The sequence below is a fragment of the Equus asinus genome, chromosome 11 (assembly GCF_041296235.1).
Source record: "Equus asinus isolate D_3611 breed Donkey chromosome 11, EquAss-T2T_v2, whole genome shotgun sequence".
NCBI lineage: Eukaryota > Metazoa > Chordata > Mammalia > Perissodactyla > Equidae > Equus > Equus asinus.
The window spans coordinates 25412122-25438566 of NC_091800.1; the positions used below are offsets into that span (position 1 = coordinate 25412122).

General features: G+C 36.4%; 1 protein-coding gene across 1 annotated transcript in view; it reads left to right on the forward strand.

Moving 5' to 3' along the window:
* KPNA3 (karyopherin subunit alpha 3) overlaps positions 1–22152 on the forward strand; it is a 93003-nt gene extending 70851 nt beyond the window's left edge. The window contains exons 9-17 of the mRNA XM_070520628.1: positions 249–418; positions 1623–1667; positions 13083–13214; positions 14159–14287; positions 16494–16598; positions 16696–16767; positions 16922–17084; positions 18957–19051; positions 19593–22152. Of these exons, the coding sequence (XP_070376729.1) occupies positions 249–418; positions 1623–1667; positions 13083–13214; positions 14159–14287; positions 16494–16598; positions 16696–16767; positions 16922–17084; positions 18957–19051; positions 19593–19691 (1010 nt within the window). The 3' untranslated portion in view covers positions 19692–22152. The remainder of the gene's footprint in view (positions 1–248; positions 419–1622; positions 1668–13082; positions 13215–14158; positions 14288–16493; positions 16599–16695; positions 16768–16921; positions 17085–18956; positions 19052–19592) is intronic.
* The last annotated feature ends 4293 nt before the right edge of the window (positions 22153–26445 follow it).

Consider the following 26445-nt stretch of genomic DNA (forward strand, 5'->3'; position numbering starts at 1 on the left):
CTTCTTGCCTCATAAATACTAACTTAAGATGGTATCTCTTTGAAACAGTGATGCAATTTGCTATCAGGATTGGTAGGTTAAATTTGTGTTTCCCAAATCAAAATCTGGAGAAACAGCAATACTTGATGTCCTTGACTAATGGTGAGGAAACATAGAACATCAGTGTCCCAACATGAGCCATTGCATACATTTCAGACTTTCTCATCCTGAATGTAATTTTTTTTTAAATACAATTTTCATTTCTGTAGGTGATGGTCCTCAATGTAGAGATTATGTCATATCACTGGGAGTTGTCAAACCTCTTCTGTCCTTCATCAATCCTTCCATTCCCATCACCTTCCTTCGGAACGTCACATGGGTCATTGTCAATCTCTGCAGGAATAAGGACCCCCCACCGCCTATGGAGACAGTTCAGGAGGTAAATGAAGAATTACAAAGGCCAGATGGTATATTTTCCCTATGTTTATGCTTTAGATTTTCATGCACAGGGAATGAAATAATGCATATACTGATTTCATTGCAGGTATGAGATTTTTTTTTAAGTAACATGTCATATTTAATTTTTGAGTCCTGTGAAATACAAGTTCAGTACCTTATGGCACCTGAAAGAGTATCAGTCTACCCTAATTCTTATTTTTTAATGACTATTTTTATAAAAGGAAAACATAAGTGATTCAAACAAAAATACAAAAGAGAAAATAATAAAATCTCAGAGTTTTATTTACTGCATTGTATTGTTGGTTTAACACTAAAAAATAAGGGATTACTACAGATAAAACTAGTCTACTTATATGCAAATATTCTTGAGTGAATTTGCATTAAATCCAATAGAAATTTCCCATGATTTCTGACAAAATTAGTGTTCTTAAATGTGTGACATACTTTGTGTTAAATCTACAAATTAAAGTAAAAACTTCTGTTTACATCTGATTTGTAAATGGATCTGAGTATTTTAAGTTTTTAAAAATCCTATGTAACTTTTAATCACTTGACTGCATAGAAAATGTTGACTATGAATCTTTATAATTGACATCCTTCATCAGCTTCTGCTACCTTTTGCTGTTAGGGAAAGGGTACTTAGTGTGATTCTCCCCTCCCCTTCTCCCCTTCTCCCAGATTAAAAAAAATATCTGTAAGGTCTGAATTCAACAAACTTTATTCTTTGTGCTGGTTATAATTTTATTGACTAGATCTGAAGTCAGAAACTTTAATTTGACTCAAGTAGCTTATTAAGTAAAATCATATTTTACTTAAAGAAGGTAAGTAAGACAATGATGGCAGTTTTAAGAATAGCTTTTTTTAATTACTATACTTTTATACTTGCATCTCCATTCTTTGCACTTGACATTATATGTCATAAAGGAGGTTATTAAAAACAAATGTTTTTTTCTTTAAGGCACGTTAATCTCTGCCAGATTTATTTGGATGTTTTCATTGGACATCTGAAAAATGTTTTTGGTTTTTCAGATTGAACTTATCAGATTTTTATTTTCTTGATGGAGATTCAAACAAATTTAATGTCATTCTTGCCCTGCAAATAGTGTTCACTGCGTTTTGTATCACAGTTAGAAATATATATTCATCAACTCTAGTGTTACTTATTGTTTATCTTCTTTCCTCAGATTTTGCCAGCATTATGTGTCCTCATATACCATACGGACATAAACGTAAGTAAAGCAGAGCTTAGATTTGGGATTTTGCTCTTGATGGCACTGGGAGGGTTATTTATTCTTTAGGCTCTTAGTAAAGGTCAGTGGATATCTTATTAACTTGTCAAGCTCCCACAATGTATAAGTACTTTTCAGAAATAGGCTTAAGGTTAAATTAAGTTTATATCTTAAATCATCCAAACAGCAAAAATGCTAACTTAAGAGAAATTATCACATATGAAATTTATTTATCTGTATCATTATTAGTAGTGTTTTTAAGTATTAATATTATAAAGTGGCAAAACTTTATAAATCACCTTTATTTTTTTTAATCTCATTTCATTCTTATAATAGATAGGCTAGATATTATTGTCCCCATTTTACAGAATAAGAAACTGAGCCTCAGGGGAAGATTAAATGACTTATCCAAAGTTGCAGAGCTGGTAAGGATCAAAGTCAGAATTCAAAACTGAGATCTTCTGATGACAGATCTTGTATACTTTCCATGAAACCACCCTGCCTCCTAGGCTACAACTTTTTGATGTACAGTACTGAAGAATATCAAGTATAGTTTTAAATGCGAAGGCATTTTTAGATGATTCGTGCATTACATGAGGTTCAGTTAGGCATTTACTATTTGTGTTCTGGAAAATTTTTTTATTAGGCAGTCTGAAAATTCTCCTAAATGTAGCAAGGCAAAAATGTTCTTCCGTGGAGTAAAACAATGGATAAATTTCAGTGAATCTAGAATTGATTCTAGCATTGATCTAGCATTGATCTGGCTTCTGTTGTTCTAACTAAGATTTCTGTCTGTTTTTATAATCCTGTATTTACATATACACATAATATGTAGCTGTGTGTGTGTATGCTAGAATTATGTGTGGTTTATCATCAGGATGAAGAAAATACATCTTTGCTAACATTTCTTGAGAGGCAGTATAATTCATACATGAATATTAAACCACATTTCTCTAGTTCATTTTAGGACTTTAAGCTATTGGGAAGGAATCTTTTAAAGGTTATTTAAGTAGCTTTTTTTGGTGACATATTAGCCTGAAATGTCATAAAACTTAAGTGAAACCTGTTTAGTTATATACTATCCTGTTTTTGGACTGGATATAAAAATGACTTAGCAAAAGATGTATAAAGTAATAAATACCTTAAAAGACAGAGGGAGGAGGTAAAATTATACAAAAAAGTATATTCCTTGCTATTGAATGCTAAATTTAGGTCTAAGCTTTCTGACAGCCAAGAATAAAAGGGAAATAAGCAAAATGTCTGTTATTTCCATCAAAACTTTTCCCCCAGGACATTATGGAATTGATTATAGGCAAATAAAATCTTCTCTCATCCCTTGGTCGTGTTTATTTGAAAGGCAAGATATTAAAATGGCAGAGTGCTGTGGTTGTAGGTTAGTTGTCAAGTTAAACAAACGCTCGCAGATTATTCCACTGAAGCCAGAATTGTGCCATCAATTGTAAGCTCAAAGAAGACGACACCGTGGAGACCCTGCCCTCTAAGACCTCAACATTAGTAGCAGGAAAAAGAGTGAAAGGAATGAACTTGTGTCGATGACTTGTTATGCTGAATCTATGTCTATACTCTCCTTTTGTCTTCCCAGCACCATTATGAGATAAATTTTATTCTACTGTTTTACAAATAAGGAGATTGAAACACTCTAAAGTAAAATAACCTAACTAAGATCATACAGTGAATGAGAGTCATAGCTGAGAATTGCAGCCAGGTCCAGGGCCTATGCCTTTTCATACCGTGGTCACATAAACACACAATATGGTGAGAAAACAAACCAAAAAAGTAAAATAGAAGAGTGACCAAAATGCTAGACTGTGAAGTTATGTATTGTCTCAGGCAACCAGAAAGCTTCACTGAGAAAGGAATGTTTGAAATAAGTATTATAAGGAGAAGGGTGGTGGTAGAAGTGGTGACAGAGGTGACAAAGATGATTGTTAATAGTTGGTATTTATTAAGAGTTTAAAATGTGCCAGGCACTGTTTTAAGTAGTTTTTATATGTTAACTCATTCATTCATTACAAAAATCCTATGAGAATGGTACTGTCATTGTCTCCATCTTACAAATGTGGTAAAACAAGCAGACAGTTGTGTAATTTTTCTGAAGTCATACAACTAGAATTAGTAGGATTTTGTCAAGTTGAAAAAATCATTTCAAGTACATGAGGAAGATATTAAGGACTCAGGAGGATACGTAGAGAGTTTGGAGAATACAGGTAGTTAATAACCCAACACGTTTGCCAGGGAGTTAAGTTGCAGGGTTTTGAATCCTGCATTAAGGAGTTTGGGGCTTATCTTGTAATCAGTGCAGAGTCATCAAAGATTTTTAAATAGAGGAGTGATGTGCTTCCATCTGTTAACAGTCAGGTAACTTAGAAGAGGTTTGGAGGGTTTGAATGGGGAAAGTTTGAATGTAGATAGGCCTATTTTCCTATCAATAGTAGGTTTAAGGAAATTGATGAAGGTATGAACTAGAAGCAGTCATAGTTAGGAGAGGAAAAATTTGAGTGTTAAGAGATAAATTGAGGGGCCGGCCCCGTGGCCGAGTGGTTAAGTTCGCACGCTCCACTTCAGCAGCCCAGGGTTTCACCAGTTCGAATCCTAGGCGCGGACATGGCACCGCTCATCAAGCCATGCTGAGGCGGTATCCCACATGCCACAACTAGATGGACCCGCAACTAAAAATACACAACTATGTACTGGGGGACTTTGGGGAGAAAAAGGAAAAATAAAATCTTAAAAAAAAAAAAAGATAAATTGAATAGAGCTTTGAGAAGGAAGATCAAGAGAAGGAGAAGTAAAAATTACTTTGGTTTCTAATTTGGCAGCATTTGAATAGCTGATAATGCCATGAACTATCAGAAGGAATAAAGCAAAAGGATGAGACTGATAGAGGAAGATGATAAGTTTATTGTAGGACAGACACATTGATTTTTATTTACTGGTTGTTCCTCCAAGAAGGAAAAGGCAATACAGATTTGAGGTATAGCAGTTACTTAAGGAATTCAAAATATGGACATTGAGTAAGATTCAGAAAAAGGGCTAAAAATTTAATTCTAAGGAATTCTCTGAATTTGAGCAGTAGCAGCCAGGGAAGAGGAACCAGCAAAGGAGTTCTTAAAAGTAGAGAGATGGAAGCATAAATTACAAAACAAAGAGTGGGGAAAAAATAAGGCAAAGATTTAGCAGGTTCTAGATCACACAGCATCTTGTATACCACCTTACAAGCCATATATCCTTTTTATGTAGCTGATAGGGAGCCAAAGAATAATGGTCTAATTTGTATTTTGGATTGATAGTTCATATCACTAAGTGAAGTGTAGATTTTAGGGGAAAGTGGAGATGGGAAGACAGATCAGTGGTGATTTTGTAGTATGGATGAGAGAAAATTTGGACCAGTACTAGAGCTTAGACATTAGGAGTAAAAAGACAAGGGAGGGGCAGCTCCAGTGGTGTAGTGGTTAAGTTCACGCACTCTGCTTTGGCAGTGTGGGGTTCACCAGTTTTGGATCCTGGGCCAGGACCTACACACTGCTCATCAGGGCATGCTGTGGCAGTGTGCCACATACAAAATAGAGGAAGATTGTCACAGATGTTAGCTCAGTGACAGTCTTCCTCAGCAAAAAAGAGGAGGATTGATGGTGGATGTTAGCTCAGGGCTAATCTTCCTCAACAAAAAAAGACAAGGGAAAACTTGAGAAATGCGTAGGTGATACATTTGCTGGTTTTGATATGGGTGGTGAGAGAAGAGAGGAGTCAGGGATAATACCCATCTTTCCAACTTGGGTTTTAGAATAGGACACTACAGAAAACACGAGTAACAGCAGGGAGAGGTACAAAACATCAGGAATGACTTAATTTATGAGAAAATGACTAGTGAGAATGCTGGAAAAGCTGGATTGGGGTGTGGAGATAAGATAATTAGGTGATTCATTAACTTTAATGTGCCAATGTGACATTAGAAGAAAAACTAAACATTGACCCTGAGGACTAGAGAAGAAATCTGGACTGATTCTGGTCAGTCTGTTCATTTGCTTTCTAGTTATTGTGCTTCGTAAAGTTAATTTACAATTGCAAGGATTCTGTGGCATTTGGTTTTCCTGCCCTTTTTGAAGTTGTTCATCCATGGCTCGACATGCCTAGACAATTCTGAGTGTTACTTAACATTTGATACAAATCTACCTTGTTTTACTGCTGGTACAAGTGAAATTAATCAGTAACAGTTTGGTTGTATGCTGAGACTTGATTGTTAGTGACACTTGGTGATAAGTGTGTTGTGGGTCCCCAAGACCACCCTCAGGTTCAGTGATTCGCTAGAAGGAACCACTGAAAAGCTGTTACACTCATGCTTATAGTTTACTACAGTAAAAGGATACAGATTTGTTTAGGAAACCTTGGCTTTTTCCTTCCTCTGTAAGGAAAAACCCAATTCTCCCCGACTGTGTGTTTCTCTCCTATGTACCTCCTTCACTACTCATACAGAACACTTCACTTGTGATGCTTCTGGTCACCAAATGTATGGGGTTTTCCCCCACAACAAGCAAGTCTCTGTGACAGCAGCTTGGTGTCCTACAATTTAACTCAATTCTGACACTGTCCACCCAGAGACAGATCCCACAGGTTAAGGGCTCAGTCTCACAAGACACCCCCCTCCCCCGGGCACACTTCAGATGCCAGTCGAAAGCCCGAATTATCACCTGTGCTTCTGACCAACCGGCTGTAGTTTGAAGGTTCCAACAATCCCTTTCTTGGGTTCGATTAATTTTCCAGAGTGGCTCACGGAACTTAGGGAAACAGTTACGTTTACCAGTTTTTTGAAAGGTATGATAAAGGATGCAGATGAAGAGATACATAGGGCAAGAGTCGAGGTCTGAGAGGGTCCCAAGCACAGGAGCTCCTGTTCCTATGGAGTTGGGGTGCATCCTCCTCCCCGTGTGGGTGTGCTCGCCAACCTGGAAGCTCTCTGGACCCCCTGCTATTGGGATTTTACGGAGGCTTCTTCATGTGGGCATGATCCGTTATTAACTCCATTACAGCCCCTCTGCACTCTCTGGAGGATGAGTGTGGCTGAAAATTCCAAGCTTCCCATCATGGCTTAGTCTTTCTGGTGAGCAGTCCCCATCCAGGAGCCCACCCAGAGTCACCTCAAAGAACAAAAGACGCTCCCAGTGCTCTTATCACTTGGACAATTACAAGGGTTGTAGGAGCTCTGTCCTGGAAACTAGGGCCAGAGACCAATAAATACATTTCTTCCTATTTCACAAGATTACAATCAACAAAGGCAAAAAACACATAGGGCAGAGTTTAGGAGAAATCTAAAGGTCAAGCTCCCAGTTGTCCTCTCCCCATAGAGTTGTAAGGACAGAGCTTTACTCTGCCAGCAACCATGTGTGACAATACATATGAAGTATTTTCAACCAAGAACCTCCTGAAGTTTGGCAGGGTTTTATTGAGCGTCAGTCACACAGACATGGACAGCCCACGTGGCTGAGCTTAGCTACTCAGTGGCCATCGTCTCCCAGAGGTCAAACTGATAGAGTATGACCCAAAGCCCCAGGCAAACAAAAACAGGTGTTCACCATAAAATCACATTGTTAGCATAAGCTATCTGTCTGGCCCAAGGTCTCGAGTATACAGTGTTATCAGGCAGGGTAATCCAGGGCCTCAGAGGTTATCTGGAAGGAGCTGATCAAAGGCCAGTCCTTTCTTTGGAATGTGTAGGATCTGAACACCCCAAGCCTCCTGAGTTGCGCTTTACTGCATATGAGGATTAAAGGTAAGTATACACTTGTGACTTGGTTCAGCTCTGGTTGTCTCTGAAGCGTGTGTGACATTAACATTCCATAGACATGCCACAGGCGTCTGCTCTTCTAGGAAAATGCTGTACATGTTAACAGCAATTTTCAGTAATGGTGCCTAACAAGTTATTATTTGTTAGCGTATTTACTGGAGGTGACAGAATCAGTGAAGCTTTTTGAGCTGAGCATATTCGTGTTGGAAGACTTTAGGTTGCTAGAGATTTTCCTTTGGTTTATGTGATACCAGTTTTCAAGAAGATTGTTGCTTCAAAACATTGACCCTATAGAGTTGTCAATCTTTTGCACATGGGCTTTTGTCTCCTATTGTGTGTCTAGAGATCAGCTTTCTAGCAGTCTTCAGGTATCTGAAATATTGCTGAAGTATACAAAGTTTTAAAGCTTCCTAGCAGAGAAAAACAGACACAAATAGTGAAAAATAATTAAAGTCACCTGGGATTGCTGAAGACTTTGTTGGCATATGATTAAACAGATGATTAGCTAGAAGGAGACGAGTATACTCTTTGTCCTAGTGGCTGTAAAAGCCAGGTAAGTTAGCATAGAAATCAAGAAAAAGGGAAAACTAAGAAAAAAGAATAGAGGGGAAAATGTAAAATAGCAGAAGCAGCGTAGATGGGAAAAGCAGCAAAAGGTGAAATTACAAGCATCAAAGACATTGAGCAGCTGTTAGCCTGATAATGGAGATGAGGAAAGCAAACTGATGAAAACAGAAGAACCTGGAATGGCCTGATTATCTTGTTCTGTGAACTGCAACATTTTTCAAGATTTTTTAAAATGAAATTTTCAATTAAGGCACAGTATATTATAAAACCAAATTAAAGAGAGCCTAGCAGAGTCTTTGCAGTTTCAGGGGACCTAAGACCTAGCTATAGGTTATCTTCCCCCACCAGCCTTTGAGATATTGTCATGGAGATCCCACTGAAAGCCAGTAACTGATCTTAGCTTAGAAGCTTTAAATATTTCATTTTTTTTAGGCCTCTGCATATTAGTAGGGGAAAATAATAACTTTCTGCTAATAGTTGGAGCCATGTAATGAAAACAAAGTTACATTTCATTTAGCAGCCTCATAAAACATCACAGACCAAGGCAACCAGTATCATTCTGCACAGTGTCCCATTTGTGGACATGGTTTAATCAGACATATTATTACGGATAGACATTTAGGCTATTTCCTGAATTTTGCAAATGTAAGTAAAATAGCAGTGAATAATCTTATGTGTTTTCATATTACTGGAGATAGGCTTCAGGGTAAATTCCTAGAAGTGGGATTGCTAGGTCAAAGAGTGAAGGCATTGTAACTTTGTTACATACTACCAAATTCCTTGCCTTAGGGCCTATGCCATTTTGCTTCCCAGCATCAACATACAAGTGACTTTCTCTGTAGTCTTGGAGTTAGCTCAGGGCTAATCTTCCTCAAAAAAAAAAAAAGAATGGGTGTTGAATTTTTCAGTGTCTATGGAGATAATCTTATGATTTTTCTCCTTAAATCTATTAATATGACATATATTAATGATATTATTAAAATTGAACCATCCTTGCCTTCTTTGAATAATCCCACTTGACCATCATGTATTATTTTCTTAATGTGATATGGGATCCTGTTCACTAATATTTTATTTGGAAGTTTTGCCTCCACATTCACATAAGTGATATTGGTCTGCAGTTTTTTTTTTATGCTATCTTTATTAGGTATTAATATTGTGTTTTTATGCTTTTTTAAAGTTCATTAACATTATGCTTCCTTTATTTTCTGTGCTCTGGAACAATTTGTATAGCATTGGGTCTATCTGATTTTTGAAGATTTGGTAGTTTCCCCCTTGAAATCTTTTAGGTCTTGATACTTCGTTAGGATAGTTTCTTGATAATTTTCTCTGTTTTTGCTATGGAAATTGGCTTATTTAAGTTCTCTCTCTCTGCTGAGGTCACTTTTTATAAACTGTTGTCCTAAGAAATTATTCATTTCATCTAGGTTTTCACCTTTGCTTCGAAGTATGGAAAATAGCCTCTTTATCGTTTTTTTGTTTTAATTTACTGTTTCAAGGATATTTTCCTCGTCATCTCTTATTTTTTATATTTGTGCTTCTCCTCCCCCATTTTTTCTAATTAAGTTAGCTAGGACTTTTTCTATTTTAATTTTTTCAGAGAATCAGGATTTCAATTTATTAATTAGATCTGTGATATTTCGGTTCATTGTCTCATTACTTTGTACTTTTATATTTATCATTTCTTTGGTTTTTGCTTTCATTCGATTTGCACTGTTCTTTTTCCAGCTTTTGATTTGGGATTTATTTATTTTTGTTTTTATTTTTTTATTTCTATTGTATACATTTTTTAAGGCTGTGAACTTTCCCTTGATTACTGCTTTAAATGAATCTCAGATTCTGTTATGTGGAGTTCTCATGATTTTGTAGAAATTTTATAATTTTTTTTGTATTTTCTCTTTGATCCAAGAGTTATTTGACATGAGGCTCTTAAATTTCCATATGGAAAAGCCTTTTTGGTTTTTATTTTGTTGTCTAATTTTATTGCCTTGTAGTAGTTTTGTAATATTTCTGCTTTACATAATTTCTGTTTTCTTTGGACCTAACGTGATTTTTGTGCTCCGTATGCAAGTTACGTTATCTGTTATTAAGGTATAAATTTCAGTATATATTCGTAAGCTCTATGTCCTCGTTTGTTGTCTACTTGACCTCACTCATACTGACAGTGTGAAAACCTGTTATTAGTATATTTTTTCTTGCGTCTTTTTAGTTTCTGCTTTGTAGTGGTTTTTGCAGGGTTATTTGGTGAATAGATGTTTGTAACTGTTTATATTCATTGTAAATTGTGGGATTTAGCTTTATAAAATGGCCTTGTTTGTTCTTTGTAATGTTTTTTAGTCTAAATTCTCCTGGTCTGCTAACAGGATTGCAGTCTCTGTTTTCTTGTCATTTACTTGGTGTACCTTTTGCTCATCCCTTTATTTTTAGCCTTTCTGAATTAGGTTTAGGTGTGTCTCCTGTATACAGCATAGAGTTGGGTGTTGTTTGGGGAGCCAATTTGAAAACCTGTTTTCTTGGGGCTGGCCCAGTGGCAGAGTGGTTAAGTTCACACACTCCGTTTTGGCAGCCTGGGGTTCACAGGTTCAGATCCTGGGTGTGGACCTACATGGCTCATCAAGCCATGCTGTGGCAGCATCCCACATACAAAATAGAGGAGAATTGGCACAGATTTTAGCCCAGGGCCAGTCTTCCTCACCAAAAAAAGAGAAAAGAAAATCTTTTTCTTGTTATAGGTGAATTAGGCCCATTCACATTGTTTGATATGTTCGATTTCCACTCTGTCGTATTATTTGGTGATATAATTTCTGTGTGTTATATTTTCTACTTAGTGTGCTTTTTCTCTTAAAATTTCTTTTGGCATTTAGGAAGATTTGTTTTTGTTCTAAGATTCCATTTATACTTATACTTTCTATAAGGCCCTTTTCTTTTTTACTATCTGGTTTGACAGTTTTCAGTGGTATATTTTGACTCCTGTATTTACTTGTACACTTGGTGAGTTTATTCTATTTTCTCTCACTTTATCCTCCCATTTTTGAATCTGTAGGTTTATGTCTTTTGCCAAATTTGAGGCATTTTCTGCCATTATTTCTTCAGATATTTTTTCAGTTCCATTTCTCTTTCTGGGACTCTGATGACACAAATGTTAGATCTTTTGTTATCCTCCACATCACTGAGGCTCTGTTCATTTCTTTGCTGTCTTTTTTTTTTCCCCTTGTTGTTCAGATTGGATGATTTGCATTGATTTATTTCTGAGTTCATTGATTTTTCCCCCTCTCTCCATTCTGCTATTGAGTCCTTTCAGTGAGTTTTAAATTTTGGTTACTAAATTTTTCAGTCTTAATTTCCTTCTTTATGTCTTCTATTTCTTTGCTGAAACTTCCTATATTTTATTTGTTTCAGATGTGTTCATAATTGCTCACTGAAGTATTTTTATAATAGTTACTTTAAAATCCTTGTCAGATAATTCCAAAATCTATGTTATCTTCGTGTTGGCAACTGTGGACTGTCTTTTCCCTTTTGAGTTGAGTTGGTCCTGGTTCTTGGTATGATGAGTTATTTTCAGTTGTAGCATGCACATTTTGGGTGTTATGTTATGAGACTCCGACTTGTGTTTAAATCTCCTTACCTGTTACTGCCAGACTGCGTAGTAGACAGGCTTTGCTCACACAAATAGCATCTGCAGACACCCCAGCAGGGAGGCCTTACTGCTGGGGTGGGGTGGTAGATGGGCTCAGTGCTGAGGCATACCTTCTGTGTTCCCATTTTTGAAGTTGCTATATTTCTATTTTTCCAGAACATACAACATTTATAAATTATTCTTCCACTTTTATCCCCACGTTTGTATTAGTCTTTGATCTACAGTGAGATACTTCCTCAGTCATCTCTTGGTTGAATGAACCTCATCCTCTAGTAAAGGTGTCAGCAGATTGTTCTGTAAAGGACAGATAGTGAACATGGTAGGCTTTTCAGGCCACGTGGTCTCTGTCTCACTAATGTAATGTGGAGTAGTTTTATTCGGATATGGTACCTTAAAGCCCTTCCCTCGCCTCTCTTCTCTGAGGTCTCACACAGGCTTGGGGCAGGAAGCCCAGACAAAAGCTAGAATTTAACTTTTTCTCTTTTTACAGGTAATTTGAAATTTGTTGTGTTCACTGACTCCTAGTAATGCTGAAGGCATGGGCTATACATGATTTTATTTGCTCTTCTTACTCATATACTTTTTGAAGGATATGTGGAGAGATTTTAATTCAGGTGGCTGCTGCTATTTTAGAGCAACAGAATGTCTTTAATTTGGATACTCCAATATGAAACATCTCTGGGTTTTCACATGGATAAAACCTGCGCTTACATTCTTCTGTGATGTGAAGACACCAAGGAAAGTGACTTGCAAGCTCTTTGACTTGGAATGAGTCTACAAACCTGAGCCTACTTTTTATTTTTTGTTATTTGCCATATATTGGGTATACAGCATGGTTTATACTCTGTGCTCTTCAATTAGGGGCACTTTTCAAGGACTTTGCAAATAATTAATTTTTTCCCAAACAGAGTTAAAATGCCAAGTCATTTCTTTTATCTCTTTACTTTAGAGCCTGAAAAAGTTAATTACGTTGCTAAACATGTTTGAAAACCACTAGCATAGACAGAGGATCTTCTTGGTCTCTTCTAGACTTGAAGCAGCATGGTGTACTGGTGTCATTCTGTGTGTAAAGTCTTCCCCCGTGATGATTAGGTACTCAGTTTGTGGGGCCAGGGAGAATTACTTTTCTGCCTGTTTTTAAATTCATCTATCTGACATATAAATGTAGAAGTTGGGGTAGAAGTTGTCCAAGACTTCTGTGTCTCATTTTTGTGAAGAGTGATCTGAGGTAGGCATAGATAGAGAGTTACCTAGTACTTAATAGATTTATCAGGTAAGCAGACATTTTTGCCACCAAGCTAAAACATAAAACTTAATTACTTTTTCTGTCACCACCCTTGAAGTATGTTATCCGTTTTAAACATTCAGACAACTACATAAATTGGTAATTCTTTTTTACTTCCTATAGATTCTTGTAGATACTGTTTGGGCTCTGTCATACCTGACAGATGGAGGCAACGAGCAGATACAGATGGTTATTGATTCAGGGGTCGTGCCGTTTCTTGTGCCCCTTCTGAGCCACCAGGAAGTGAAAGTTCAAGTGAGTATTTTAAAATTTATCTTATATATATAAAATTGTGTTTGCTATAACCAGTTAACTTGCACAGCAAGGTTTCAGTTACGTCTATATGTACATATCTTCCATATTTCTCCTGCTATTGTACTGAACCTGAATTTGTTGATTTCCCAATCTTTATCTCACTCAGATTCCTTGCTGAGTTCCAGGCTCATGTAGCCAATTGTCCTTGAGCCCTTAGATATATTCTCTAAGAACTCCTTCAAGCATTCCATTGTCATTTCAACCAGACAAAATTAAAATGTATTGTCTTCCCCACAAACCTGCTCCTCTTTCTACATCCCATTTCAGTGGACAGCATAGTCCAAGCTAGAAACTTGATTCCTCCTTTTACTACCCCTCTATTACAAAATCCTGTTCATCCTTATTATATAGCTTTCAGATCTGTCTTCTTATGTATCTAGAGCCACTGCTTTAGTTCAAGACTCATTTTCTTTCCTCCAGATAATTGCAACAGCCTCCTAACTGCATTTCCTCTTCTGTCTCTAGTTTCTCCTCACTCTAATTAGGGGTAGGTGGCTGATAGATCTGTTCATCCCAGCTGTGCCAAAGTGACTTTCTAGATAGAAATATGTGCCCATTCCAGGCCTTTATTAAAATCTTTCTGTGGTACCAGTTTAATAATAGATAAAAATAGCTCTTAGAAATGGACCTTTACATTTTTTAATTTCCTTTCATTTTTTGAATGTTTTTTCTGTTTTCCATATAGTTCCATTTTTCATAAAACTATTATTTAAAATTCAGAATTGCTTCTCAGATCCACTTTGTGTAATGCTTTGTGTAAAAATGCAGTAAGTGTTAATCATTCACCTCTTGCATTTTTACATTCTGTTAGGATTTTGAAAAATATAGAATCAGTTTCATCATAAACAAATAAATTTACAGACAACATTTTTATCCCCCCCCAGACAGCAGCACTCAGAGCAGTTGGCAACATAGTGACTGGCACTGATGAGCAGACCCAGGTTGTTCTCAACTGTGATGTCCTGTCACACTTCCCAAATCTCTTAGCACACCCAAAAGAGAAGATAAATAAGGTAAGGCATATAATATCCTCATCGTTGATTTCTTTCTCTTTGTCTCATTTTTAATTGTTCTCTTGTTTCTGGTGGTAATTGTTTGATTGCAATTTTCTTCAAAACCACTGCAGTTTAAGGTGAGAATTATTGCAGATCACCTCTGCAATTATTTTGTTTCAATTTTTTATTGCTTGCTATTGTTGCTGCCCTGATCATTACAGAATAAAGATTATTTTTATACTAACCCAATGTTTTCATTTAAATAGATTGAGCAGTAGCAACAATCATTAAGTTAGTAACCACTAGGTGAGAGTACATACAAAATTTCCCATTGGATGGCTGATATCTTTTATAAACAAATAGATCATAATTTAATCTCTGTGAAATTAGATTGGACCTAAAGATGCAGTGCTTAAATTAAAGGATCATAAAAATTGCTTTTTTTGAGATTTCAAGCTTGAAATACAAACTTATTATTAATTGTTAAAAATATACTTAAGTCTTCTTGTGTCTGGCTTATTTCACATTGCATAATGTTTTCAAGGTTCATCCCTGTTGGAGCATATATCAGAACTTCATTCCTTTTTATGGCTGAATAAATATTCCATTGTACTATATACCACATTTTGTTTATGCATTCATCTGTTGATGGACACTTGGATTGTTTCTCCCTTTTGGCTATTGCGAATAATGCTGCTATGAACATTGGCATACAAGTGTCTGTTTGAGTCCCTGCTTTCACTTCCTTTAGGTAAATATCTAGGAGGAGAGTTGCTAGGTTGTGTGGTAATTATGTGTTTAACTTTTTGAGGAACTGCCAAACTATTTTCCATAGCGGCTGCACCATTTTACAATCCCACAAGCAATGTATGAGAGTTACAATTCCTTTTTTATTATTATTATTTTTATAGCTACCCTAGGAGGTGTGAAGTGGTATCTCAGGGTTTTGATTGGCATTTGGTTTAATGCAGTTTTATCTGCCTGAAATGCCACCATCGCCCAAATAAGCAGACTTGATCATTTCTTCTGTGTCATAGCTGTATTTATATAGTTTACTATAAGTTGACAGTTGGATTCTTATAGAAAAGTATGTTGTCAAAAATCACATTTTATAGATAGATTTGTTCCAGTGAAGGGAAAGAAGCCAGAGTCTTTCAGACTCTCAGCCAGTTATTTTTACGGTAGAAATTTCAATAATATAGGTGGTTTTTACAGCTAAATGTATTCCATAATTGGAAACAGAGCTGAGAAGTGAGGAAGCCGGACAGAAGTGGGTGGAGAGAAGTTCCAGCCCGTGATGGGATTGCTCTGAGTGAAGGTATCATGGGGGAAGAAACAGGGTTCCTGTAGGTACCTGCCCAGCTTCAGCAGGCAGTTCGTTGCTTCGGAAGTTTTCGCCTTGAGCATTTGTGTTATTTGCATCTTGGGACCATCATGAGACCTTGGAGGTAGAGGTTACCAACTCAGTTTTTTTCCCCTCTCAACATTTTAGTTTTAAAATTTTCAAACCTTCAAGAAATTTGCAAGAATTGTATAGTGAACACCCATATAATCTAAACACTAATTGACCAATTGGTAACATCTTACCACAACTAGATGGCAAAATAAATTTACAGTTAACTCTTAACTGTGGAGGAGAAAGAAGATACACATTTGACACTAAAATTACAATAAACCTCTTTCTTTGTAACTTATAAATCCTTTAAGGTTACAATAAAATTTGTCTTACAGACTCATCCTAGATTAATTAGATATTTAACTTCTAATATATCTCGCAGATATTTTTACAATAAAGCAATTCCCCTTTCTTAGAAGTAGTTTTAACAAAGTATTAGGAAATTCAGTCTTTTATTTATTTCTATCTTCGGTTTTTGAGGGGGAGCTCATGCACCAAAAATGTGAGCTCCATGAGTAAAGATTTGTCTGTTTTGTTTACTGCCATATTACCATTGTCTAAAATAGTGCTTGGCTTATAGTAGGCTTATATATTATTGAATGGATAAATGCTGGGTTAATGGGGCCCAAATATTATGGATAGAAGTTTCCTTGTAACTTGTTTAAAATGGGAGATTCTGTATGACTAATCACTTTTTAGATGCATTCCCCTTAATAAAACTCAGGTGATTTTGTTATTGTATATATAAACTACGTTAAAATAAAAATACAAATGCATTAAAGATAGAATTTTTCAAATAAAAGCACTCTTTATTTTGTTCAATTATAGGAAGCAGTGTGGTTCCTTTCCAACATAACAGCAGGCAACCAGCAACAAGTTCAAGCTGTCATAGATGCTGGATTAATTCCTATGATTATTCATCAGCTTGCTAAGGTCAGTTATATTAGGAGCTCATCGTGCCTGTTAGTATATTATAACCAAGACTTTTTGAATAAAGAATGTATGTTATCAATTCTTTTTTAACCTGCAGGGGGACTTTGGAACACAAAAAGAAGCTGCTTGGGCAATTAGCAACTTAACAATAAGCGGCAGGAAAGATCAGGTGAGTTTGGAAGAACCAACTTACTATTGTCAGTATTAGAAAGTATACTACTGTCTTATGTTGAGGAGTTGCACGTTGTTTATAAGCCCTATACTGTGTTCTTTTTGGGTAAATGATATGTAAATAAAAGTATTTCTTCTCTTTTGTTGTCTAGGTTGAGTACCTTGTACAGCAGAATGTAATACCACCGTTCTGTAATTTACTGTCAGTAAAAGACTCTCAAGTTGTTCAGGTGGTTCTAGATGGTCTGAAAAACATTCTGATAATGGCTGGTGATGAAGCAAGCACAATAGCTGAAATAATAGAAGAATGTGGAGGTAAGAGTGGGTTGATTGAAGAAAAATAGTTGAGCACTGGAACTCTGATACATTAGTTCCTTTAGAGACAACTAATTAGAAGGAAAACTGTTAGGAGACATTGTTGTTACATCATCAAAGAATGTTGCTGTTCTTTATTCGCTGTATTAGCGTTCTAAGAAGATTTTCTGGAAAACATTAGTCCATACTTTGGAAAAACTGCTTTGTGAAGGTCAGTCCATAACCTTCTAAGATTCACATTGCTTTTTAGAAAACACAAATATTCCTCTTGAAGTCACAGTGCATAAGAGCAAATTAAAAGCTCCGAGAACCACTACAGTAGAGAAACTGACAAGCTCTGTTTAATCCAGCATTTCTCAAACTCCTTTTCAGAGAAACACTTTTTTCACGTTGTACCTATTATCATGTGTTTCTGTGGACCTTACTTTGTGAAATACCATTCCATATTGTTGGAAAGTTTAATGATTTTGGAGTCATCTAGATACTTTGTTTCACTCCTATGATTGCCAGAACTGCATGCTAAAGTTATTACTACAAAAGTTACTTTGAAATTTTAATGAAAAAGAACTGTGATTTGAAATACTATATCATTATTTTCTCTGGTAATAATATATGAAGCATATATTTTAAAATTCTATTTTTAAAGGTGGTTGTTCAATATGTACTAAATTGCCCAAACCTTAAATTAATTTATCCTAATGTCGTGTTTTATTTTAAACATTTTGTTGACTAATTTGTATGATTATACTACCCAGTTTATTTTTTTAAGAGAAAACAGATGTGATGGCATCATAGACTATTCAGACTAATGGTATTTTCTTAATAACAAGAAGAAATTATCCTAGAGATGTTAAGGAGGCTTCTCCATGGTCATAGAAGTAGTTAGTGATAAAAGCTTAAATTAAAATCCAGATCTTCGTATTATTAATTCACTGCTCATTCTGGTTTTAAGATGTTTGACTTTTTAAGACAATTTGAAATTAGCATTGTAGTCCGGTTTAAAACAACCCAGAAAGTTTAAGCTACAGAATTTTACTGTTCAGCTTCTATCAGTGTAGTTGCTTCTGTCTATGGGAGTAATACTTATAATTAGGACAGATATTTGCTTAGTACTTTATAATTTTATAAAGCACTTTACATTCATTATGTTTGACACCTACCTTCCCATTTTTCTGGTTTGTATATTACTATATAAAGAAAAAATGCAACTATTTCAAAATAACATAAATAGACATTTCAAGGAAGAATGTTTATTAAAAAGGATTTAAATTTATAGACTTGTACATCTGATGCATCAAGTAAATATATTGGGAATATAAATGAAGGCATTCTACAGTTACTGTTCTGAAAAATTATTTTCCAAAATTCATTGTGGCTATGGGACATAAGCACCCAATTCCAGTTTTATCTTCTATTTATATCAGTCATTAAGTTTCTGAAAACTTATTTTTACAGTTATATAAAAGTAATGACATTTGGAAAACAAAGAGAAAGATAAATATTACCGTATGAGAAAGTATGATTATACTAAAGCAGTCTAGGGAGATCTTGGTGCTAGTTCTGTCACTAACTTGCCACGTCACCTGAAGTAAATACCTTTACGTCTCTGTGCCATAGCTTCCTCACCTGCCACATGGAGTGTTTAGGTCTTTTTTAAACCACCTGCCTCAGGGACCAGGTACTTCAAGGGTGTCTAAAGAGGAAGAAATTAGTGAGATGCTGGTCCTCCAACCAGAGCAGCTCAGGTTTTTATCTGTTTTCCAGACAAACTATCATCTTCAGGGGGCCGTGGGAGGGTGTTCTAGTTCTTTTGATTAAAATGAGCACAGTTTTTATTAGTATCTGCTTAATTATTTTGATTATTTTTATCAGGTTTGGAGAAAATTGAAGTTTTACAGCAACATGAAAATGAAGACATATATAAATTAGCATTTGAAATCATAGATCAGTATTTCTCTGGTGATGATGTAAGTACACATTAAAGGGTGATGTACATTGAACCTTATACATAATGTAAGTTTAGTAAGAATTTTCCTTTTATCATTCATATGACTTAAATTTATGCTGTATTTCTATCAGATACTCTTGAGGTGTCATTTATCCAGATATTTTAAAAAATATAAATTAAAAAAAATTAATGGTTTTTCATCAATCAGTTTTGTTAGACACTATGTCTGAAACTTCATTATAAGATAAAATTGTAAAAACAGTTCCTTTTGTATTTGTAATGTGTTAAATGGGAAGAAATAGTAATTACAGAAATGATGTATGTTCCGACAGGTAAAATAAACCTACAGATACAGGAACTTAAGAGTAGGGCAGTTTTTAAAAGTGTGTTCAATTTTACATTGTTAAGTTTCTTAGTAACATTATTATTGATTTACTTAAATATTTTTAGGTGATTAAAGCATTCATACAAAATTCTCTCCTAAGAAGTAAATTGGCTCTGCTTACACCATAATGTATAGTGTCTTAAAATAATAAGGATTTTTTTCTTGCTATTTATAGATTGATGAAGATCCTAGCCTCATTCCTGAAGCAACACAAGGAGGTACTTACAATTTTGACCCAACAGCCAACCTTCAAACAAAAGAATTTAATTTTTAAGTTGAGTCGAGTGCAGCATCTTTCCCACATCCAATATGAAGCACCACCAGATGGCTACCAAATGACAAGAACAACGACAGCAACAACAAAAGGCTCCCAAACACACATGCCTCTTCGTTTTGATGCTTCTAAAGCAAGCCATGTCTCAGTCACTTTGCAGTTGCCAAAAGTCACTATCACATGGACTGTAAATGCATATGCATGATTTCCTAAACTGTTTGAGAATTCTCCTTAACAATCTCAACTCCCCTATTTTTCCCTGTTCCCTGGTGCCACACGCTGACAACTACAATCTCCAGTTTAGAATATTCCATAGTGGTGGCATGTCAGCTGCCCACTTGATATTCCTTTGGAAAATGGTGCGCTGTGGATCAAGACACTTTGGTATGATGCATATACACGTTGGACGACTCTAAAGAGGTGCAGTCTGATCTGAGCCTCCATCATTGTCCTCCACAAACATATTTTCATATTCTTTATGTGGAAGAATAGATTTTAAAGTACAAGCCAAATGATTTTCATTGGTGGAACTGACACAAAAGAAGTAACTTAAAAAAAGAAACTTGGTTATTGATTAAACAGATAAGTTTAAAAAAAAAACTGTACTTCATCTCCCAGTAATTGATGTGTTTATTATCTGCCTCAGAAGCCAGGGTTGGAGGAAGAACTTTAGCTATGGATGGTAACGCTTTCGCCATTTTACCTAATTTTTGAGAACAGCAAGCCCTATTTGACCACTCACTTCAGCCTGTGTGTTCCTGCTGTTTTGAAGTAATCAAATGCTGTGCATGGTGTTTTACCTGAGCTGCAACCTGTTACGGACTTGAACTTCTGTTTAAGTTGAAAGCAAGAGTCCCTGCAAAACAAATAAAAAACAAGAAAACAAAGGTCTACAGTACCCATTGGTGATGTTAAAAAAAAGAACTTCTTGCTTTCAGCTTTCAGGAGTTAATACTTTTCGTTTTAAATTGATAATTGGATATGGTTGATTTATATTGGGTTTAAACTGTGGAGCTTTCATGTTTACTGTAATTTAGTCTTAAAATATTTTTTACTTAGTAACAGTGCTTTTGATAATGTGGTTGGCAACAAACCAGCAACTATTTAGAAGTGTCATAAAACTTCATTCTTTTGAGTATTGGGAAAGTTAACTCAGATCCTACTCTAAAAGCATATTCACATATTAAAAGATTCGGACAAGGATCTGTGCAGAGGAATAATCTGCAGTTATTTAACATAAACCTGATTTGCAGTGATCTTTAAGTAATTCTGCAAAATCTGGTATTACTGTGTAAAGTCATTGCTTTTGGTAAATTGTCTGACCCAGTTACTAATGAAAGAATATGGATTTGAAAATGTTTAAACTGAATAATTTGTGCTGTCACAGAAATGGTTTGTTGCTATTGTTTACTGGGTATAATCTCCCAATGCATTGATGTGAAGGGATAGAAAATCTAAACTAATTTAGTTATCCGATGGGGGGGGGGGTGTATTTACTGTGATGAAGATGAGACAGATGCCATCAGAGCTTTGTGAATCAGCTGGGGTGTTTTCACTGATAAACAACACATAGCAGGTGTGCATTCATTACAAATATATGTATCTGCCAAGGTGGAGCCACTTTAAAGAGTGAGTTTTGTCTTGTATCTAAAGTGGATACAAGCGTATGTTTAAAATGCAAGATTTTTACTTGCTAGAGAATCTGTTTTAATATAGTGGTTTGGCCTCTGATTATTTATAGGTTTTATAAATTTTAGAATCAACTTCTCTTTAAGGTGGCTCAGATTTTTCAACTCTTGTGCACATAAAATTGAGTTGAAGTTCATTGTGCCTTTTTTTCTTTATCCAAATTTTGAGTTAAAGCTTCGTATGGTAACTGCATCCTATTCAGATTCTAGTCTAAATTTTTGAAACTGTGTGGTGTTCACTAAAAGTAGGAATAACAAAGTCAAAGCTAATGAAGGTCACAAACTTCGGTGAAACCCTTAAAGTCCAAATCTTCTTGATATTGTGAATTGTACCCCTTCCAGTTTAGTTTCTTCTGGACTCTCCATACTTACTGACAGTTACCTTTTAAATTTTGCACACATTGAGATTAAATTGGGCCTCTACTGTGCCGATTCCTAATTCCTCTTGTGTTTTAAGTGCAAACTAACATAAGTGAACATTAGCATCAAGTAGTGCAGACGTATGTATGCATTTGCTTGATTCAGTTTGTTGTGACCTTATCAGTTTGGAATTGGAATTGCACCATTTCATAGATAAAGGAAACTAAGTATATTGCTGCACTTTTAAGTTTTCAAAACAGTGTTGAAAAATTGCATTGTTTTTATTTTTTTTAAACTCAGTTAAAAACGACTAAAACGTTCTTTCAAAAGAGGCATCTAAATGTGTTCCTAATTTTGTATATGGGCTTAGGTTTTGTAACCAATAAAAAAAGCTGCTATCAAATATGATAAAACATTGAAGAGCTTATTTCTAAAAGTATCTTAATTTCTAGTTTTGTCTTCTATATGGTTAAATTTAAATTTGGAGTTACTTTTCAAACATCAGTCACAGTAGAGAATCATGAATTACTCTTTCATTGTATTTTAATGTATCCATTCCACTGTAACAAACCAGGATGACCAATAACAATGCAAGATTTAAGAGTATTTTGTGACAAGTAAGAAGAACCAAAATCTATGTTAATTTCCTATGTTGCCATAACAAAATGCCGCAAACCAGGTGGCTGAAAACAGTATAAACTTACTGTTGCACAAGAGGCTGGAAGTCCGCGATCAGGGTGATGGCTCTCTCTGTAGGCTCTAGGGGAGGGTCCTTCCTTGTCTCTCCCTGGCTTCTGGTGGTGGCCAGCAGTCCCTGGCCTGTAGCTGCATCACTTCAGTCTCTGCCTTCATCATACACGGTGTTCTCTCTACGTATCTCAGGTTTAAATAGCATAACTTAGAGAAAGATCATTTGAGAAGATACTGTAATTAGGACTTCAATGAAACAAAAATTCAGACTTTATTTAAGGTCTGTCTAACCCTTGAAAACAAGAACTATGGAATATAGCAATTGAAGTAAACCTGAAAGTTTTAACCTATTAGATAATAGTTGTGGCTCTAAATGTAATCTTGGAGCAATTAAAAGAACGAAAGAAAGGCTGAACTCTTGAGTTTACAAATATTTTCACTTTTGTATAATGCCACTTCAAATTATTTTTGAAAGAAGTTGGTGTATAAGTAAATAAATGTGATAGTACTCCTGTGTAATCTTTCCATAATTTCCTTCAGAAAGTTTGTTCTTTTCAGGGGATTAATCAATTATTGCAAGAAAAAATTCATGAATGTTAGTTTTCTTACAGTGGTGGTTATGGATTTTTTTAACCCTAGTTGAACTGGGGAATTTTAATTAAATCTATTTGGAGAAGGGGAGTATAATTTCTGTACATTAAGCTGTAAGTCTCAAGGCACATAACCTAAGGATTGCTCTGTGTAACCCACCAGTCATTTGTCTGAAGTTTAAAAGGAACTCTTCACATAAATGTTGTACTTTATTTGATAGCTGAAAAACAGTGGTAGAATGATTCTCAAAAAGTACTATAAATAGGCGGAGCTCTATCTTACACATCTATATATCTACAGATAGGGATCAGCACTCTAGCAAGAGAAAGTGTATAGGAAAAGAGATGTGAAATGCAACCTGTTCACATCCTTAGTCTCTTTGCCCATGAAATTTCTCGACTAAAACTTCACCTAAATTAGGGTTTCCCAAACCCTGCAATATTCACATTTTAGACTGGATAGTTATTTGTTGTGGGGGACTGTCCTACACATTGTAGGATGTTTAGTAGCATCCTTAGGCTCTGCCCACTAGATGTGGGTAGCACCTCTCCACTCCCCAGTCATGACAACCAAAAATGTCTCCAGACATTGCCACATGTCCCCAGGGGGCCAAAATTGCCCTAGGTGTGAACCATTAGCCTAAATCAATTCCTGTAGAAAACTACACTCAATGAGAGAGCCTAAATCATGCCTTTTTGTGTATCAATAGTCCCGGGCTTTCCTCAGCTTCATAAGATAAAAAGAGGAGACAAAAAGGTGCCTTTTCTTCATTCTCAGTTTTGGGAGAAATGAGAGCTAGACCTAACGGCATTTCCCAGATCTGCCACCTGTGAGCTCCTGGTTGTAGTGAGCCCCATCTCTTGCAGAAGACTTAGGATAGAAATGGGAATATGGAGTAACTAGTTATCCTCTTAAATTTATTTTGAGGCTAAAAAAGAAAGTGTGTGAAACAATCAGATGTTTTAGTGTCCCACAATCTCAACACTGCCCTGTAGCAGGGTTTTGCAAACATTTTTAGTTGAAGATCTGTGAGTCCTCTGAGAACGCTAGGGTTGGACCAAAAAATCACAGCATAGTTTGAAAGAAACTTCTTTGAAGCATTATGAGAGATTTGCCCCATCGGGGAGCTTACACATTTATTAAAAATGATTAAAAGCAGGGGAGCTCTGGCTGAGCTGTGCTATAAAGGATGTGTTCCCTGCGGGGAATTTCTTCTCCAACATCCCTCTTCCCTACCCTAACAGATCATGACCCACCTTTTTTTGAGTAATCCTCTTTTTTCAAGCTGTGGTACCCAAAAATAAATGGGGCCTTGTACTGTGTGAAGCCACAAGATAAACAAGACACATCTTCACAGGACAGCAGTTTTACTTGAGAGTACGTAAGAGTTTTACGGTAATACAAGGGTAAGTGTTAGAGAGTAAAGGACAGTTTTCAAGGATAAAATCAGGTTTTTGAGTCAGGCCACTTTATGAAACATTCCTGCAGGAGTAGGAGTCGGAAGAGTTTGAGAAGCAAATGATGAGGCCCTCACTCCAACTGAGCCTGTTCTCCTTTGTTGAATAGCTTTAGTTGTTACCAAGTCTTTTCTTAATGTTGAACAAAAGACACTGCTCTTAAATGACCATCAGTATAAGTTAACTCTTCTTGATTCAGAGTAGACTTTCTGTTAATCCCGGAGAGCAGAAGAGACAGATCCATTTTTATCAGCTCCCTTCCTCAAACAGCACTCCACGCATTTCAGCCGTCCTGACTATAAAGTCGTTCCTGGACCTGGGTCCTGGCAGCTTCATGCATCCCAAGGACCCCAAATGTGGAGTGTGGTGTGACTACTTTCTGGGTACAGTGGAATGGGAACATGCCATTATCTGGACACACACTTCTATTACTGTGGAAGAGATTGTTTCATCTATTTTACCAGCTTCATCATAATTAGATTTATGATCAAGTAACAGCCTTAGCTCCCTTTGTCATCAGCTCTCTTTGACCCAGTAGTTAGGCATTGACACTTTCAAACCTAAACAGAAGACTTTATAAATGTCATATTATTGATTTAAGCACAATTTCCCTCATAATAAGAGTCTATTATCTATATATTCTTTTCATGTCTTCAGTCTTTTATAAATAAGAGTTTTGACTAACGCTCTAGAAACATTCAGTTATGTTTCTTGAGCACCCTACCCCATGCCAGGTACTGTGCTAGGGCGCAGGATACTTACATATGGGAATAAAAGTAACAGAAAAGTTACAACAAATGTTAGAAAAAAAGAGATAATTATAGAGGGAATTAGCCTAGTTAGGAAGGTCGTAATCAGGCTGGCAGTGAACCAGCCCCTGGTCTGGGCACTTTAGGAGCACCAGCTCACTCCTCAACTCTAAGAAGGTTCCGTCATCAGGCTAAGTTTCCCAACATCACACAGCTGATGGAGGTGAAGAAAAAACAGGCGTTAACTGGGCAGATTCACTGGAAAGGCTTTCTGGCAGAGGAAACTACGTACAAAGCCCATGTAGGAAGCACCATGGGGCATTCAAGGGAGTGAAAGAAAGCAAGTATAGCTAAAGCAAAGATGATAATGGGGAGAAGGATTTCTAGGGGCAGAGGAGGAGCTGAAGAGACAGGAGGGGCCAGATGCCACAGCCTGGTAAGTCATGTAAAGGATTTTAGTATTCTACAAGCAGTGGTAAAACATTGTCATCAGACAAGAGTGATGATAGAAGACTTGTGTCTAATAACAATCACTGGCTGGTAAGGGAAGGACAGGAAATGTACTTTGGCTTTAGCGATGTGTAGAGGTCACATTAGTGAGAGTGAAGCACTGAGGCAAGAGATGGTGAACAGCTTGGTCCATGAAATGGATGCAAACAAAAGATACTTGGCAGCTAAAACAGACGGGAGTTAGTGATGACTTGAATCTGGAGTTTGGGGAGAGGGAAGTATTGAGGATGAATTCTAGGTTTCTGGATTGTAGTAACTAGTGAATGGAAGTAACATGTAATAGGGAATGCTAGAAGAGACTCAGGCGTAGGGAGTAGAAGGTAATGAGTTCAGTTTGGGCTGTGTTGAGTTGAGAAATGCAGATGGCTGTCAAGTAGGACAGTTGGAAATACTGGTCTGAAGCTCAGAGAAAAGGGCCAGGCTAGAGATTTAAATCTTTTGCCTATTTTAGTGGCTATGAAAGCAGGATGAGACTGCCTGGGTCCAGCATTTGGAGTGAGACAGGGCTTAGGGCTGAGTGTTGTGGAGTTCCAACATTCGATTGGCGTATCATGAAGGATGACCTTGCAAAGGAAGCAGAAGGTATGGCTAGGGAGGTAGGAAGAAAACCCTGTATGTTTTCTCAGAAAACCAAAGGAAAAGAGACTTCAGTGTCCAGTGATGGTGTTGAGAGGTCAAGTGAGGTAAGGACAGGAAATGTCCTTCAGGT